The following is a 17,416-nucleotide window of genomic DNA, read 5'->3' on the forward strand; positions in this document are numbered from 1 at the left end:
AGCTGCTGTACCCGTGTCGAGGACAGGAGGCCAGTTCCTGATGTCCACAGTGGCCGTGGCCTCCTTAGAGCGCAGCAGCTTACAGATGACCGCCGTGGTCATCACACAGGCCGAGTGACTGACCTGCAGAGAGGGACGGGGAGTATCTCCAGGTTAGAGTTACATCAGAATAATATTACTTCAATTCTGAGCTTTTTACTGCAGTTTTCTGCGTCTCAAACAGACACTTGTGCCGATATGTCAGTAAAATAGACGAAAGAACTCATAAAAGTTCTGACCTCGACGATCATCTTGACGGTGGGCAGCGTGGTGGAGATGTTCTGAGGGTGAGGCGGTCGCACCGTGATGGGAACGCAGCCGGCGTACAGGCTGCCGTAGAAGGCTGCGATCAGGTCAATACCTGCAGGACACACAGAGGGAGAGGAAGTGTGAGCGCTCAGTTCAGTTTCAGATCAACATCTAAATGTTCTTCTGTTGACAGTTCCTCTCTCTGACCTGGTGGGTAGACCAGAGCGACGTGGTCTCCTTCCTGCAGACCTCCTCTCTCCATCAGCAGGGCCGCCACTCGCTCCGCCCTTTTATGGAGCTGCAGGCAGGTGAGGGAGCTGGACACCGCCCCCTGCAGGAGGAGGAGGAGAGGGAGGATAGAGGATGGTCTTCTTACAATTCAACATTTTATATATTCAGGTTTAATATAGATTTTCGTCAGCGTGCTGCAGCTTATATAAGCAGGGATTAGCAGCGGCACAGCTGAGAGACTGATCTGCTGTAATTTGGCGAGGTGTGTGTGTTGTTACCCGGGAGCTGAGCAGCGTGTAGAGGACGTGGTCCGGTGTGGTCTGAGCTCGCCACTGCAAAACCTCCGACAGGAACAAGAACTGAAGCACACAATCAGAGCAGCAGGTTATCACACTGCAGGGTTCATCACTCTGAGATCATTCAGTTTTATTTACTGGCTTTTACACACACTTTGCTGTGTGTGTGTGTTTGAGAAGATAGATAAAAACAAACCCAATTAAACAGAAACAAGCAACTTTTTAAGTAGTGAAACTTGACTCCAGGTTAAAGGAACCTTTCTGATGAACAGTAAATGTGCATCAAACATGTTTACAAGGGCCGTAAAATGATGAATTTCTACTGACATCAGCACATCAGGTAGTAAAAGTTTTATGAAGACAATAAAGTGTCTGTTTCATCCATGAGTGAACAGTTCTTTAGTTTCAAACATGATATTCAGCATTTCTGCTGAGTTTCTACTGTCAGTATATTTTAATCAATATTAGAGAAAAAGTGAGGCGATAAAAAACGAGCTGTCAAACTTTATAAACGTTATGACCAGATCACTGATGATGAAACTGAAACCTTTTCTACATCGCACAATTAAAAAGTGATCGGCCGGTTTATAAAGTTGTTTATGATTGAACTCAGTTGGAACAGCTGATATATCTCAGACCGTCAGCTAAAGAGTTTCTCTATAATGTCAACTTTTCAATCAGCGACTCATAAACTCTCTGAACTTGACTTTAGCTTTTTAAACGTCTGCAGATCTGAATTTTAAAACATGCTTATACTCCATATTTATCGATAAATAAAAGGGAAAAACACTATTTATATGCTCATGGTATGTTCTTGTCCTACGTGTGTGTGTGTGTCTCACCTGGTCGTTGTCGTCAGTCTGTCCCAGGTCTCTGCCGCTGGCCTGAGCGATCCTCTTCCCTGACACCAGATTCCCCACCATCACAGAGGCAGGTCCGATCTCTGCAGCACACACACACACACACACACACACACACACACACACACACGCACACACACACACACACACACGATCAGCACATCAACAGCTATAACACACCACGTACCGGCACCAGTACACAGAGCCACTGACAGGTGGATCTGGACTTGTGTTTGTTCCCACCTGGTTGTTTCTGCCGGGGTTTGGGCAGGTTGGTGACGCAGGTGTGGGGGCACATGAGCACGTTGCAGGGGTGCAGCCCCCCCTCCAGGTACAGCTGCTTGATCTCTGACAGGTGAATGCCGCCCAGGGGAGTCTTGGGCAGAGTGTTGGCCGGGACCAGAGCCAGGCAGAACACGCCCACGCCGTGGATGCTGTCGATGGCCTGAGAGGAGGACAGACGGATCACCCGGTGATCAGGAGTTATTGTGAAAATCTGGGTTTTATTGTGAAATGTAGTTTTCAAGACGATCCGACTGTGATAGTTTCCTTTTCCATTTTTGATGTTTACTTAATAGAAAACAGTTCAGTGACAATACATTTAACATTTTACCTGTTTTACGTCTCTTGTACAGGGTTCGTACACATTTTTCAAGGTCAAATTCAAGCACTTTTCAAGCACTTTTAAGGGTAATTTTCAATATTTTCCAGCACCTTATTGCTGGGGTAAAGTACTTATCTACAGGAATATATATACACTCATGATTTTATTCTTCACGTTTTATCACAATTATGTACATTATATTATGCTGTAAATCAAAAATTATGTTTCATAATAGCAAAAACTTCAGAAATTAATTATCCAGTCTGATCCCAATTTTATGAGAGACACAGAGTTATAATGTCAAGCACTTTCAAGCACTAAAACTAAAATCCAAGCACTTTTCAGACCTTGAAAACACAACATTCAAATTCAAGCACTTTCAAGGATTTCAAGCACCCGTACGAACCCTGCTTGAAGTGTGTTTAAAGTTTAAATACAGTCATTAAATGTATTCTGTATATTTCTTTTTGTATTGTATTTCATTTGGCACTCATACATAAGTCAAAGAGCCTACAGCAACGTTGGCACTTAAATGCTTGTAAATAAATTATACGCACTTTAATCATGTGATTTATGATCAATAATCGATCTTACACTCTGCTAGTGTTGCTGAATTAATCTCATGTTTCAGTCCAGGGTGATTCAAAGTAAAGAATGCGAGTCTGAGCAGACGAACACAGCTGCTCGTCTCAAACGTCCGCGGCTCTCCCTGTTCGCGTCGAGGCTTCAAGTAAAATAAAATGTAACAGCAGATGTCGGGTTGTTACCATGGAAACCCTTTGATTAGGAGAGAGTTTGTTCTCACAGTCAGTTTAGATTCTGCTGCGCACGAAGCAACGAGGGACACAAGAAGTGAATGAGGGTGAGGTTGGGAGTTCGACACCCAGAGACGTGAACCGACCTGCAGCACGCGGCTCATCCACTGGAAGCTGTCCTCCTCGGTGGAGTCGGGTCGCTGCTCGGCCACCACCACGATCCTCTCGTCCCTCAGCACCGTCACAGAGAACACGGCTATCCTGCAGGGACGGAGCAGGAAACATCCGTCAGAGGGCTGCCCTCAGCTTCACCTCATCTTCAAAGTACCATAAAACCGGCTCATGTGCCGGACTGACAAATTAGAGATGGATACTGATCAGTCCGCCTCGTCTGGAGCTCTAAGGCCCCTTCGTACGTGGAGTGAGAGGACTTATTTAACAGCATCAGACCTGCAGTAAATCAGCTCGACACCCTGACATGATTTTTATTATCTCAGAGGTGAATTTAACAGTTTGTTATCGTCTCGTCCTCGCTGGCGATCACGGCCGCGACGACACGACAATAAGGTTTATAGTGAAACTGTTAAATATTCTTCCTCCGTGTGATTGATGAACAGCTGAAAAATATTCATACTGCAATTTTGGATCCCTGTTTTATTTTATTTTTATTTCGAGATGCACTCTGTAGTTTTGGGGAAGAAGTTTTAATCAGGATGATGGAAAAACGTGTGTATTATTTCCAAATAGTGGAGTTTAAAGCGTCTCTGTAACTCACAACAGGATCGAGGTGCAAAAACTGCAGCTGCTCGTCGTTGAATGAGGAGGCAGTTCATGCAAAATACAAAGACGACCAGCCAAATGTCTCATCACAGCTGCAGTGTTGTGTATAAAAACCACAGTGCAGCATGATGCACCGAAATAGAAGAAAATGGAAATACCGAAGTAAAGTACAAGTACATCAAACGTGTACTTAAGTGCAGTACTTCACTGTGAGCTTGGACCTTAAATAACTCTTGAAAGCTGTCAGCTAAAAGATGAATTTCCTCCTCGGTGGCCGTGGACACAATTAAGCTTCGCTCTGTTACTGTTTCTGGATTCGTCCACTATCGCTCTACTTTATTAGATTCATTATGTGCAGGGTGAACGCTCATTTATCAGGGTGACAGTGAACGTTCCAGTGTCGGACATCTGGCTGGTTTTCAACTGCTGTCGATAGAAATGATGTGAAGAACTTGCCAGTCTCTGCTCCGCTCCGCTCACAGTCCCGCCCTGATCGATAGAGATCTTTAGGATTTAATCAATACTTCTCATACTGATACTCCTCATCAGCTTTTTAATATTATGAAATAATTGCTTTTAATAAAAGATATTATTTTAAACATGACTAAGCTCAGAACAGAAACAAATGATTTAAACTCTCTTTAAAAATCTCAGAGGAAACAAACCTTAAATGTGAATAAACTAAATAATGTTCCTGATAAAAAAACACGGAGACATTAACAAAGAAGACGTTCACATCCTTCCTCCCGGCTCGCTCTCACCTGCCCCTGTAGACGAATTTCATTGGCTCCACAGCCAGCGCCGTGGCGACGATGTCGTCGGCGTTGTGCCTCCGCCCGCTCACCATGATGAGTCCGTCCATCTTACCGGTGATGAAGACGAGGCCGCCGGGGCCGATGAAGCCGAGCAGGCCGGTCCGCACGAAGGCGTACTCGCTGACCAGCCCACCGCTGGCGCTCACCGGGTAAACCTGCAAACACACACAGACAGACAGCGACTAATCCATCAAACCATCGCTTCATGAGTACAGTACCTGAGTAAATGTACTCAGATACATTTCATCATCTTGGTGTTAATGTTGAACACAAAGACACCAACAATCATGTACACACACACCTCAAAGGTGTTCTTGGTCATGCCGGTGAGGCCGTAGTAGGAGGTGCCGGTGGCGATGGAGCAGACACAGAGCTCGCCGATCTCATCGGTCTGACAGAGCTGAGGGACGCCTTCTGGTTTCACCACACACGCCAGGCCTGACGGGGCGAGAGACACAGACACAAAGAGAGAGAGAGAGAGAGAGTTAACACCTTCATCATCACAAGGTCACACCAGAACCAGAACCAGCACCGAGTCAACGCTGCATTCAGGGTCAGAGTTAGAAGTCAGAATGTCCCTGAAATGAGCAACTTGAAGTCATATTGAAAACTCTCCCGTCTTCGTTGCTTCTTTCAGGCGTTGGAAAGTGAGACTCAGCTCGCTCTCTCAGTCCTGAGGAGAGAGAGAGCTCCTAAAATTGGACATTGATGAAAAGGAGAGGCCGCACATCGACACACCCTCCAAACTCATTTTACGATTTAATGGACTTAATGGATTTTTTGCCATTCAGTGCGTGACGACGGTGAAGGCCGACAGTTTAACTCTCAGAGGAACAGAGCGGACAGCTGGTCACAAACCTACAGCCTCCGTACAAGAACACACACATAAGAACCAGAACCATCACTGTACTGCACATACATGTTCATCAATAATCATAACGACCTTAATCTGTTTTATGAACCTCAATTTGTTGATGTTACATTGAATGTCATTCACAACATCTTCAATTAAATGAAATAAGAAGTGTGTTGCAATAAAAAGACATCTTTTAGATTTCAGTCGGGGAATATCTGATCAGACTTTTGAAGCAAGTTTCCAGTTCTTGCCTTTTTTTTAGTTATTTCTGATGCTTTACACACATTTCAGTTGTCACTAAAACAGTTTCTCACCTCCTGGTGCGACGGTCCCGACGTCCTGCACGGTGAGCACTGACAGACGCTCCTCCGTGTCGACCCTGACGACCCCGTAGGTCAGACCCTGCATGGACAGGACGCCTCGGCCTGGAGGCTGACTGCTGTCCTCCACGGGCCTGAACACAACACAGACGTGGAACATTGTTCACCTTCGTTTAACGCCTTTTAGTGGCTCCAGAGGAAGCTGCATGCCGTCTGATAAACTGCCTCCAGTGATGTCACACAGTGTATTGTGGGTAATGTAGGCTTCAGGTTTTTAAAAGCAGTCAGTTCACTTCACTAACACTGTTGGACTCATTGTGGACAGTTTAAAAACAGATGATCAGAATTAAAACAGCAGAGAAATTTCACCTTTATATCACACACATTCTTCTTCCTTCTCAAAGTCTGGCGCCTACATTACCCACAATGCAACTGAGCCACTGAGTAACATCACTGGAGGCAGTTTATCGGATCTGTTTATTGATCTGTGATTGGTTGATGAGTGAATGTAGGTGCAGACAGGCTCCTTCTGTGAGGAGTCTGTGTGCTGCAGAGGGAAATGATCTGGATTCTCTGTGTGAATTTGTAAATTCGCGATTATGTGTTCACAGCATTTGCATACGTGAGTGAGTCTGAGACTGTTTGCATATTTGTGCTTCTGTGTAGGTAAAGCCAGGTTGTGTGTGTGTGTGTGTGTACCTCCTGATGGCCACAGTCAGGGCCTCGGGGGAGCTGGCGCAGGGACAGATGACGTCGGCTCGCAGGCCTTTAGTCTGAAAGACGTTGAGGAAGGCGTCGCAGGAGGAGATGGACCCTGACGGACACAAACAGCCACAAACTGTCACAACGGGTTCAACCAACCTCAGACGTCAGCTGCAGATTGAACATTATGTCTCTCTGGATGACGTCAGAAAACACCGATGGTTGTCAATGTTTCATCCTCAGTAACTTCATGACTGATGACCTTTTGCTTGTTTTCTTTGCTCTGTAGAAATCTGGTCAAAGTACTCACATTCTTTACTTTAGCAAATATAAAACACAACCGTGTCAAAAATACTTCATCACAAGTAAAACTCCTGCAAAAAAATACAGCAAAATATCATTAAAAATAAAAATACTTCTGCAGAAAAACATCCCCAGTTTGCTAGTTTAGTCCACTGGTTAAACTCCTCGGGGTTAAAGGCTCTATACGTGAGATTTTACACAATGATAAAGCAAAGCACTTTTGCTCCATAAAGATATATGGGAGTAATGTCATCCTGACCAGAGACTAAAGTCATATTTCCTGTGTGTGTTGTGATCGAAGCTTCTCTGTTGTTTGTTTAAGACGCGAGGTGCACCCACGTGAATGTTACTGGATGAGGATTTTTTGCTACAAGCTGCTAACAGGCTCCAACTCGACTCTGAGCTGTTTTTTATTCTCCACTGCAAGAAAATAACTTGACTGGTTACAAGTTATAAGTCTCCAGCTACTTCAGTTGTTCAGCAGAATGCTGCCACTCTTTTTTGCTGTGAAGCCCCAGAAATGTCTCGTGGACTACGAAACTCCACCTGACTTTCCTTCAGCGTGGAGGGTGAGCGGACAATGACTGAATTCTTAATTTTGGGTGAACTTCACCTTTAATGGGGTTTAAACATGAATAACTCTCATTATGGAACAGAAAGTTACATCGTTCCCTGGTTTCTCTTGGCTGTATTTCAGCCTCGTTTCAACTCCAGCTGAGCTGAAAACCATTTATTGTACCAAATGTGCAGAGTCCGACACATCCTGCTCTATTCCTGTAAAGTGACCCAGTTTCCTGACTTCCCAAGAGAGTTTATCCATTTCTCTGACATTCTCTATCTCAGATACACCTCTCTAAACTCCCCCTGTTAGTGAAAGAGCTCTGCAGCGAGGCCGAGCGTGACCTTACAGGGGTTTGATCCGTCGGCCACCAGCAGCATGCGCAGCGAGCTCAGGTTGATGTCCTTCTGGTCTTTGTGGGCCACCAGAGCCCAGTGCATGTCTCTGGACTTCACACACGCCACCTTAGCTGGAGGGGGAGACGCACACACACACACACACACACACCACAAGGAGGCAGACACGGAGAAAATTAGCATTTAATCTATTTGACAGGCAGGTGAATGGAGAGAGTGGACTGAGCTGAGTGGCAGGTGGAGTGTGAGTCTGACCTTTGTACTGGCAGACTTTCTGGATCCATGACAGAGGGTTGACCTTCATCAGCGAGTAGGGGACGCTGATCACGTGCATCATGTTCATCACACTCTGCACGGCGCACACACACACACACACACACACAATGACGTTGTAAAATTGAATGGTGGAAGGGTTTTATTCATTCTTTTACTTTTAAATGTCAGGCAGCTACAGAGCTCCAGACCAACTTTTACACCGGCTGCACGAGTGTGTCCACATTTTTCATTCAGGTGCATCAGCCTACATGTTAGCTTCAATTCTTAACCCAGGTTGTTAATGTTTATTAAAAGGAATAAAGGTTCATTTGAATCACAGAATGCTCAACAAGAAGTGCTGATGTTTAAAGTGCTCGACAAACTTAAATAAATCAAACTCAAGTTAACTCCGATTGGGGAAACATAAAAAAACACGCTCAGTGAATTTGTCATGTGGCTACATGTGACAAAATCTACATTTTTGATTTCACATTTCTATCACACCTTTATGAGTAGACAAAGTTAATTAAAATAAATCACAAACGTAAGTGTAACACACTGTGAAAACTGAGAATTTAAACAGTCATTTTCATATTTATATTGACTATATAAAGTGGCTGCAACGTGTCACTACAGGGCTGCTGTTTTTCATCTTAAATCTATATCACACCCCGGCACCCTGAATTATCCTTTTTTGGATTTTGAATTTTGCACATTTCTGTTATTATTTGTGTCTCTTTTGCAAGTTGTTATTATCATCTAAATACTCAAATACAGAATTCAATCTGTAACAGCGCTAATGTAGCTACAACACTTTGAAGGACATCATTTGTTTTAGATTTATACTGATCTTGTGATTTTCCTGCCTTCACTGATTTGAGTTGACTGTGAAAAGCAAACAGTAGCAGGCAGGTCTTACCGTCAGGATGCCGTGCCACAAGCCCACATCCTTCTTAAAGTCTAGGACGTTCACTATGGTCTCGGCTGCAGACAGAGAAGGAGAAAGAACGGATTAAATGTTGACCTGCAGACTGAACCAGGTGTGTGTGTGTGTGTGTGTGTGTGTGTGTGTGTGTGTGTGTGTGTGTGTGTGTGTGTGTGTGTGTGTGCGTACCCTCGGTGTAGCTGCAGGACTGGGTGAGAGCCTGGCAGTGTGTGAGCAGAGCGATCCTGGTCACGGTGACGCCCAGAACGCTGCCGTCCTTACAGGTTTTATACTGAGAGAGAAACAGCAGACGGATCAGATTTCTCTTTTTCATATACACAGAAAATAAATATATGATCATGTCAAGCAGCAGCCCAGTGGTTGGTGAGGCGACCAGAAGAATGTCAGTTTAAATCAACAGACAGTTTGAGGTCAAAGCTTCTGTCCGTGTGTCCACAATGAAGACAACGCTTCATCATGATCGTGTGCTGGCTCACCTCGATGTAAGCAGTGTCGTTGTTTGCGTCTTTGATGTGAGGGAACCAGTCTCTGGGAGGTTTGGAAAGGTGCTTCGACTCCGTAACAAACCACAGCAGCTTGGGCCAACCTGCAGCGACCGTGAGACAAAGAGACGCAGAGAGAAGTTTATATATGTGAATACTCAAAACTGATAAAAGAGACTCAGTGGACAATAAAAAAAAAAATTAAAGTAAAAGAAGGAAGGTTTGTCTCAAAGGACAACCTCCCTAATGGAACAAAGAGACACAATGTTTTTTATAAAAAGAAAGAAGAAACTTATTGTAAAACATTCACAGAATTAACAAGAAGGCACAAATAATTACAAATCTGTCAAAGACATCGATAAAGTCTTCTTCTTCTTCTATCACTCAGGACGGATGTAAACAGACTCTTTCATTCACACATGCACAACACACCGTCAGTTAATCTCAGACATCATTCTGACAGAAACAAACTCTAATTCACTTCCCAAATTATAATTATCAAAGCACAAGATTATTTTTTACACCTGTCGTTTCACGGTCAACATCTCACAACACAACAACAGATAAATGTGTTGAAACTACTTCTTAATGCTCTTGAGTTTTTCGTTGAGACTTTAAACAACACTCGTTCTCTTTCTCTCCTCGTATCGTCACCGTGTGCTGTGACGCAGACTCCCCTCCCCCGCACACACACACATCAGGCCTTTACAACCCGCTGATGATTGATGATTCTCACTCTCACCTTTGAACTGTGGGATCTCTCCTGTTGCACTCTTGGGCAGACCCTTGTGGCAGGCATCGCTGGTCAGCGCCACGGTAACGCCGCAGCTGCCCAATAGGAATCCAATCTGCTGGCTGCCGGCATCCTATTGGACGATACAGAGTGGGGGAGAGCAGACCTCTGTGTTCACTTGGTCACCAGAAAATATGATTATACCCTTCTTCACATTCTCACTTTCAATAAATTAATTTAAACATTGGACTAAGTGGACTCCGTATTCCACTGAGTGCTGCGGTGTTTCATCTACTTCTACAAAGACATCACATTCACACACACACACACACAACACAACACAACACAGGTGCTGGTCGCTGCTGCACTGTTTCTGCAGCCAAAACACACGTTTTATGGAAAATCCTGCAGCACAAATGCAGAATGGGGGAAGGGGTCCATGAGAGTCAGCCGGCGTGCAGCAAAAAGCATTTTGTTCTGCAGCAGTAATGAGCGTGTTACCATGCTGACCCAATGCAGAGAGAAGCAGCCACGTCTCACAGAGAGGCCACAGAATAGAAAGTCCTTTAATTAAAGCATTTTGTTTTTCTGTCACAGACTCAGGCTGAAAGCTTTCTGTCAAAGTGGGAATGTTCCCGCTGACATGTTGGGTCCCAGGAGGTGTTGGCACCGAGATCAACAGCTGAAACCTGACTGATGACAGTATGTCTGTGACTGATGGCAGGGCAGCAGGAGGGCTTGTTTCTTTCCTGTCAGACTTGTTAAGTTTCTGACATGTTTTTCTACAGACAGGATTATTTCCACAGATGTACTTGTTGATGTGAAACAGCTGAGACCAAAGATAAAGCATCGTCTCAACAGTGTGCAGAGACGCGGAGATGTCCGTGTAAGAAGAACTGAAACAACACAGAGATGTATAAACGATGTTCCCAGTTCATTTTCATTTGCTCCTGAATTCTGAAGCACTTTGTTAAATCTGTTTCAATATAACTTAATCATCTTTCTGATGTTTAATAATGATGATGGAGATGTTACTGCGATGATGCTTTACAGGTAAATGTACAGACACTGTTAACAGCCACGGCTGCATTTAACGGTCGCGTGTAACGATGACTGAGATTCATAAAACAGAATCAGGTGCGTGCACAGTTTGGAGTTTGGAGGTGAAGGACAGACGTGGCCCGAAAGGATTAACATTACAAAATCAAATCACCTGACGTCCCATCGAGAAACTAATCCTGTGGAGTAATGTCAAACTGAAAACTAAAGGAAAGGGACTGGAGAGCAGCAGCGATGGCTGCAGATGAGCTACAGACAGCCGGGTGATGAGGTGTGACATTTTTACGATGTGAAAAACGTTGAGGTGGATTCCAGGAAGTACCTTGCGACTCAGGGGGACCTCTATAGGGACGGGGACCACCTCAGCCAGCAGACAGCCGTAGAAGGCCACCATGAAGGCCACAGGGTCGTTGTTAGGAAACACCAACGCCACCTGAGACAGGAGAGGGAAGACGATCAGTGGTGTGTTTCAAATGTCAGAAAATTGGTTAAAAAAAAAGCCAGCAGACAATTAGCTTAACCTAGCTTCAAGACTGAAAACAGGAGGAGTCACGCTTTCATGAACAGATGAATCAGGTGAGCTTTAGACGTGACTGTAGGAGGCCAGGTGAGCTGTTTCCACCAGTTTACAGTCTTTATGCTAAGCTAGGCTAAAAGACTACTCTCATGGCTGCAGCTTCATGAGAGTGGTGTCACAAAGACGTTTTACATCTGGAGAACAACATCTGGAGGGGAAGAGATCCCTGCAGAACTACAATACCTCATTATGAAGCTGTTAACTGCAGCCTCTGTGATTTGGATATTTCACTTTGCAATATTATATTTTAGTTCTTTCACAGCCAAACAAAAACAGCTTGCCTTCAACAACTTAAAAACCCATGCGACATATAATTAAACACATATAATCAGGTTTTATAAACGAAGGTCTAACAGCGCTGCTTCAGTGAGACGAGCACAAAGACCAGAACCCAGAGCCTGTGTGAGGCGGTGGAGGAGTGTGACTCACCCGATCACCCGGTCGCACCATGGGCTCCTGCTTGCTGCCCAGTTTGTGGAGGATGTTGTAGGCGAGCTTGATGCTGCGAGACCACAGCTTTCCTGCAGGGAGCAGGACACAGGATACATAAGTGTGTGTTCGTGTGTGTGTGTGTGAGAGAGTTCACAGGATATGAGCGTGTGTTGTTGGACTTCTATTTTGAGGCCAGTCGATAAAAGAAAAAAAACTCCCTCAAGTGACGACATTATAGAGTTTTCAGCAGATCTCTAGAGAATCAGTTTTGTTTTATGGTGGATTATTCTTCTGCTTTAAGTGATGTCTAATGCAGGATGTTAAAAACAGAAAGGAACTCCCTGCTGACAGTGCTGCACACCTGTCTGCCACCAACACTCTGGCTTCAGGTTATCGGTAGAAACACAGATGCAGACTGTGATGTCTAAGACTTCCAGCTAACTTTTAAAACTTCTTCATCTTGTCCTGTGGTTGTGTCTCGCTCGGCTACACTGCTACAGCGCACCCCGCGACTACCAGAGGAGCTGCTCCATCGATCTGTAAGCTCTCAGAAAATGTGCAGAAATACAAACAAAGTACAGACAGAAGGCTCCGTCCATATCTGTGCATTGTGAGCATAAATGAGCCTTTAAGATTAAAAAAGTGCATCTATTCCCCAAACTTTTGCATACGGAATACTTAATTTTAATTATGTAGCCTAATAACACAGAGAAAATATATAAAGTGCGTTGGTTCAACACATTTAAACAGGATCTGTCCCAGAAGGTTCGTTTTGTATCCGAACAGTAGAATAAACTTTATTATCTCATTTCACTGCTGCACAATGAAACACTGTAAATGACTGACGGAGCTGCAGCAGCGTCTGGTTACCGTATGTGAGGACGTAGAGGGGCTTCCCTGCCGTGTCCAGACTGGTGAGGCAGGGGGCTTTGGGGGAGATGGTTCCCCAGCGTTGGAGCGCAGCCTCCAGTGACGGGGGCCAGTTGGTGACCACACCCAGCGCCTCGCCGCGCACCGGCATCATCTCCGCCCCCTCGGGCCGGGGCTGGTTCGGGTCCGGCTGCTGGACTGGAGATGAGAGGACGGATAAAGTCATGAGTGCACGGCTCACAAACCTTTACTACTCACAGCTTGTTTGCTGTTATTCAAAACACCACATGGAAAGATTAAGCCGAGGCCGGTGGCAGTGAGACAGCTGTAGAGAACCTGGAATCACACTCAGACACACCGATAATTAATAAGGTGAACACAGATGCGGTGTGGAGATGTGTAAAATGTGTGACTGGACAAGTGATTTAGTTTCAGACGGCAGAGAGGAAGGATTCAACATAAAGCCTCTGTCATAAAATGTGGATCCAGAGTGAATTAACCACCACATGAACCCAGTTATTTACAACAAATGTTCAGAAAACCGACAAAAAATAACTCAATAACTAAAAAACAAGATTTGTGACTGAACTGAGGAGACAAACACAGAATCAGCAGTCAGATGGAGAAAGCAAACAGCAGAGCAGCTTCAGAGATCTGTGGGCTGCAGATTCCTGAAATATACGTCCATACATAGTTGGTGAAGAACTTTGTGTTCTATATGAGACGGGCTGATCATCATCTGGTTCCTGTTATCTGTTCCATATGTCTCTTCAGATGGAAATCATTCTTTACACTGACACCAGGGCGTGTGACAGACATCTCTTAGTGGAGACTTTTTTTGCAGTCAGAAGTTATGAAAGGCTCCACGTTTCCACAACCTCGGACACTTTTTACATCAAAACAACCAAAAAGCTTTAAGTGAACTTGTGGATTTCTCTGGTTTGAACTTTGTTGAAAACATGAAAGTACACAACTAAACAAAATCTATGAAAAAAGGACGGGTCATTTAAGACATTTAATGCCGAGTTTAATAAACAAGTAGCGGAGCGAGCCGGTTCAGACCGGCTGCAGTGCTTCCGCCCATTCCTCACTCTCTGCTTCGTCTATCCAATACATCCTCTCTGTTTTGCACTCTATCTAAGCTGTCCAGCTCCAACTCTGCTCTGCTTCGCTGCTCTAAAAGTATCACTCCGACCTTCACTGATGCTGATGCTTAGCTTTATTAAGCCTCACCAACCACCTCAGCATCCAGCCGCAGGCTCTGACTTCAGTCCCGGGAGGACTGCTATCATCACTCCTCAGTCGTTCTCTCCATGCACAAATGAGCACTGCAGGGAGTGATGAGGCGGTGAGCCGAGAGGGCCAACATGCAGCAACTGTGCTACAGCGCTGTAATAACATGTAAATAAATGTTTCTATGTGAGCTGACTGACTGAACTCTATTTAACTGCATGTTTCTGAACTCAATCGGTCGTGATTTTCTGTTTTCTCTCTCCCTTTGCGTTAAGCTGCTGTACAGCAATGTTTGTTGTGGAGGTTTGTTGAAGTACTCAGATGCTTTACTCAAGTAAAAATACTAATACAGCAGTCCTGAATTACTTACTTACAGATCCAGTCAGTTAGTTACTTAAGCAACAGCACTACAGCTGCAACGATCGATGGATTGGCATATTTTCTTAGAATAAAAGTCTAATTTCTCTGATTCCAGCTCGTTTAATGTGAATGTTTTCTGGTTTCTTTCCTTCTCTATGACAGTAAACTAAATATTTTCGGGTTGTGGACGGAAAATATTTGAGGACGTCATTTTAGGGCCTCGCTTTTACGATGTTGCTCAGTCTGACACCAAGCACAATGTGTTCCAGAACAGAGGCACTGTTTACCCCGGTCAGTTTCTCCAGGTAACAGGGGAACAACTGGAATAACAGTGGAAACTCTACACTGCAAACGAGAGAAGATCTCCACTGATGGAGGAGGCAGAGAAGGTGAAGAGTGAACGCACGGACATTCTCTCGATGGAGAGCGCAAAAAACGTATTTTTGAATTAATCACTTGTTTGTTTTTTAACTAAAGCTGTCAGTTAACCATATGGGAAAGATAAATTCTATATCCTTTTAAATGAAATGGAATAGATGTGACATGAAAAGTCTCCAGGAAGGTGCTTCTCCTCGAGTAAATGTACTTTTCTGCCACAAACTTTTGCACTCATGCAGTGAAACACCTGCAAAGAGTTGTGTCCCCTCTCACAAAAGCTTGTTTTACATCTTGATGGAATGAGGTGAACTGAAGCTGAACACCTGAGCACACAATTAATCATTCTATGAAAGGAAATCCTCCATGACTCCCAAGTATGAAGACAGATTGGATGACACACTGTAACTTAAATCATGCGTCGTGCAGAATCAAAGGCGGTTTCTAACCCTCAAGAAGTTCGTCAAAGTCATCGACAAAGAACTCTCGTAGTGGAGGTCTGCGAGGCTGCTTCAGCGTGTTCACGAGCTGCTGGATTTTAGCTGACACGCGACTGCTGACTGGAACACCTGTGAAAACCCCAGACACACACACACACACACACACACACACACACACAAACACACACGCACACACTGAGTGAGGAGGATGACTTGGGCTAATTCTGCACAGTGGAAAATAAAAGCTCTGTCTTTGTTTGCAGGACAGTCCTCATCATCTGAGCAATAACAAAACCGCAAGTGTTACGGTAAGTTTTGTTAGCTAGAAGTTCAAATGTCTCGAAGGCTTCACGGAGAGGAACTGAAAATAGTCCTTCCAGCTGGAACGGACCAGACTGTGTTTGTTCTGAACAGCTCTCAGTTTTCTAACTGTGACTGCGTGATTGTGAAGCATGCTGAAAAAGAACAGCATCGCTTCAAAAACAATGTGTGTTTAAAAAAAAAAAAAAGTCCAATCTGTTCATCCAAGGGAGTGACATGAACGGAGATGGTGTAATTGGTCAGTTCTCTAAGGCGGTGGTCCAATTTGAGGAGGTTCTATTTTTGTCGGCATCTTTACTCAGAGGCTCCAGTCGGGAGCAGGCTAAAGGTGTGACGGTGTCTGACACAGCGCAGGAAATGACTCTTACCATCGCCCGTCTCCATGCGCTCTGCGTTGCCGTACTTCTGCGTGTTCCTGGCGATGGTTCCCATATTGGCCATGTGGTGACGCTCGGTGTGGGAGTGGGACGAGTCCGATGAGTAGCCCGTCACATCCGGGGGGGCCGAGTGGTTCTCTGAAGCAGACGGATGGATTGAGAGCAATGAGAGAGGTAGACAGAAACTCAACAAACAGCCAGTGTTGACTCATTGTTCATATTTATCACTGTGGTCTTTGTCAAGTGATTCGTTTAATTGCTCTTCTGGACAATTAAACAACAATACGATGGTCCTTTTCTTTGTGAATGTGGGTCACATCCCTGGCAAACACATACGTGAGCGAGGTCTGCATGGCGGGAGATCTATTCAGTACAATACCTGTTCCAAAACAATACTTCCTTTGTTTACTCATGATCAAATTAAAGCACATTTTATGATACAAAGTGTACGATTTCTGCACAAAAACTGCTTTTAATCAGACGATTTTGGAGACACAAAAATCCGGAAATAAACAAAGCTAATTATTTTTTAGAAGAAGCTTGTGAATGTCCTAAAATCAAACGCTAAGAGAGTGTGGAGCACATTCAAAGGGTTTTAACAGATGCACTCACTGAAGCTGGATCACTCATCAGATCTGTGTAATGTTTTTGATCTGTGATCAGAACTATGCTCAAATAAATCACATCTTTTGGGAGCTGAGTGTTCAGAGCTTTTGTCTGTTTTCCTGGAAATGTCTGACACTCAATCCACCAGTTAGAGGTCTTATCTATTTACTAAAGCTGATATTTAAGGTGTCATTTGGAAGAAACTGGCAGAATTTTGGTAGCTCCAAAACTATAGGGGGTAGCATAACTGCTAACTGCTGCTCACTGTGCTCTCTGCTGTAGCGACAACCAGCTGTTGGCAAGTAGATGAGTTAGCCGTGGAGCTAAGTGGCTCTGTTAACTGATGTGAGTCTACCTGGACCAAAATCTCAGATCACAGAGGAGACATCGCAGTCAACTGGACGCCAAACTGGGACAGAACACAGGAGGTCGGTTTGAAGACAGGGGATTACAGTAAGGAGGCGATTTACAGCAAGTCTGACCGGGACTATGACTCCAGGGATGAGACGAACTCAGCAGGGGACGGAAAAGACAGAGTCGGACATCAGCAGCCGGTGAAAACTGCTTGTAGAGCCAGACTATTTTCACATCTAACTCTGTGAACTGAGGATTTATTTGGACCAAA

At 44.6% G+C, this 17,416-nt stretch overlaps 1 protein-coding gene across 3 annotated transcripts in view; it reads right to left on the bottom strand.

Annotated features, from left to right (window-relative positions):
* Nucleotides 1-17,416, bottom strand: part of LOC115569585 (disco-interacting protein 2 homolog C-like) — a 50,813-nt gene that overhangs the window by 14,340 nt on the left and 19,057 nt on the right. For 2 of the 3 annotated variants that reach the window (XM_030397570.1, XM_030397568.1), the window contains 22 exons: nucleotides 16,177-16,323; nucleotides 15,497-15,616; nucleotides 13,080-13,277; nucleotides 12,207-12,298; nucleotides 11,523-11,633; nucleotides 10,151-10,274; nucleotides 9,403-9,521; nucleotides 9,095-9,197; nucleotides 8,900-8,964; nucleotides 7,981-8,074; nucleotides 7,719-7,838; nucleotides 6,505-6,619; nucleotides 5,800-5,939; nucleotides 4,931-5,067; nucleotides 4,576-4,784; nucleotides 3,181-3,295; nucleotides 1,919-2,120; nucleotides 1,658-1,758; nucleotides 798-878; nucleotides 496-619; nucleotides 279-400; nucleotides 12-123 (listed from right to left, as the gene is read on the bottom strand). In XM_030397570.1, the coding sequence (XP_030253430.1) occupies nucleotides 12-123; nucleotides 279-400; nucleotides 496-619; nucleotides 798-878; nucleotides 1,658-1,758; nucleotides 1,919-2,120; nucleotides 3,181-3,295; nucleotides 4,576-4,784; nucleotides 4,931-5,067; nucleotides 5,800-5,939; nucleotides 6,505-6,619; nucleotides 7,719-7,838; nucleotides 7,981-8,074; nucleotides 8,900-8,964; nucleotides 9,095-9,197; nucleotides 9,403-9,521; nucleotides 10,151-10,274; nucleotides 11,523-11,633; nucleotides 12,207-12,298; nucleotides 13,080-13,277; nucleotides 15,497-15,616; nucleotides 16,177-16,323 (2,751 nt within the window). The remainder of the gene's footprint in view (nucleotides 1-11; nucleotides 124-278; nucleotides 401-495; nucleotides 620-797; nucleotides 879-1,657; nucleotides 1,759-1,918; nucleotides 2,121-3,180; nucleotides 3,296-4,575; nucleotides 4,785-4,930; nucleotides 5,068-5,799; nucleotides 5,940-6,504; nucleotides 6,620-7,718; nucleotides 7,839-7,980; nucleotides 8,075-8,899; nucleotides 8,965-9,094; nucleotides 9,198-9,402; nucleotides 9,522-10,150; nucleotides 10,275-11,522; nucleotides 11,634-12,206; nucleotides 12,299-13,079; nucleotides 13,278-15,496; nucleotides 15,617-16,176; nucleotides 16,324-17,416) is intronic. The other variant, XM_030397569.1, reaches the window with a different exon arrangement.

This window comes from Sparus aurata, chromosome 19 (assembly GCF_900880675.1).
Source record: "Sparus aurata chromosome 19, fSpaAur1.1, whole genome shotgun sequence".
Taxonomy (NCBI): domain Eukaryota; kingdom Metazoa; phylum Chordata; class Actinopteri; order Spariformes; family Sparidae; genus Sparus; species Sparus aurata.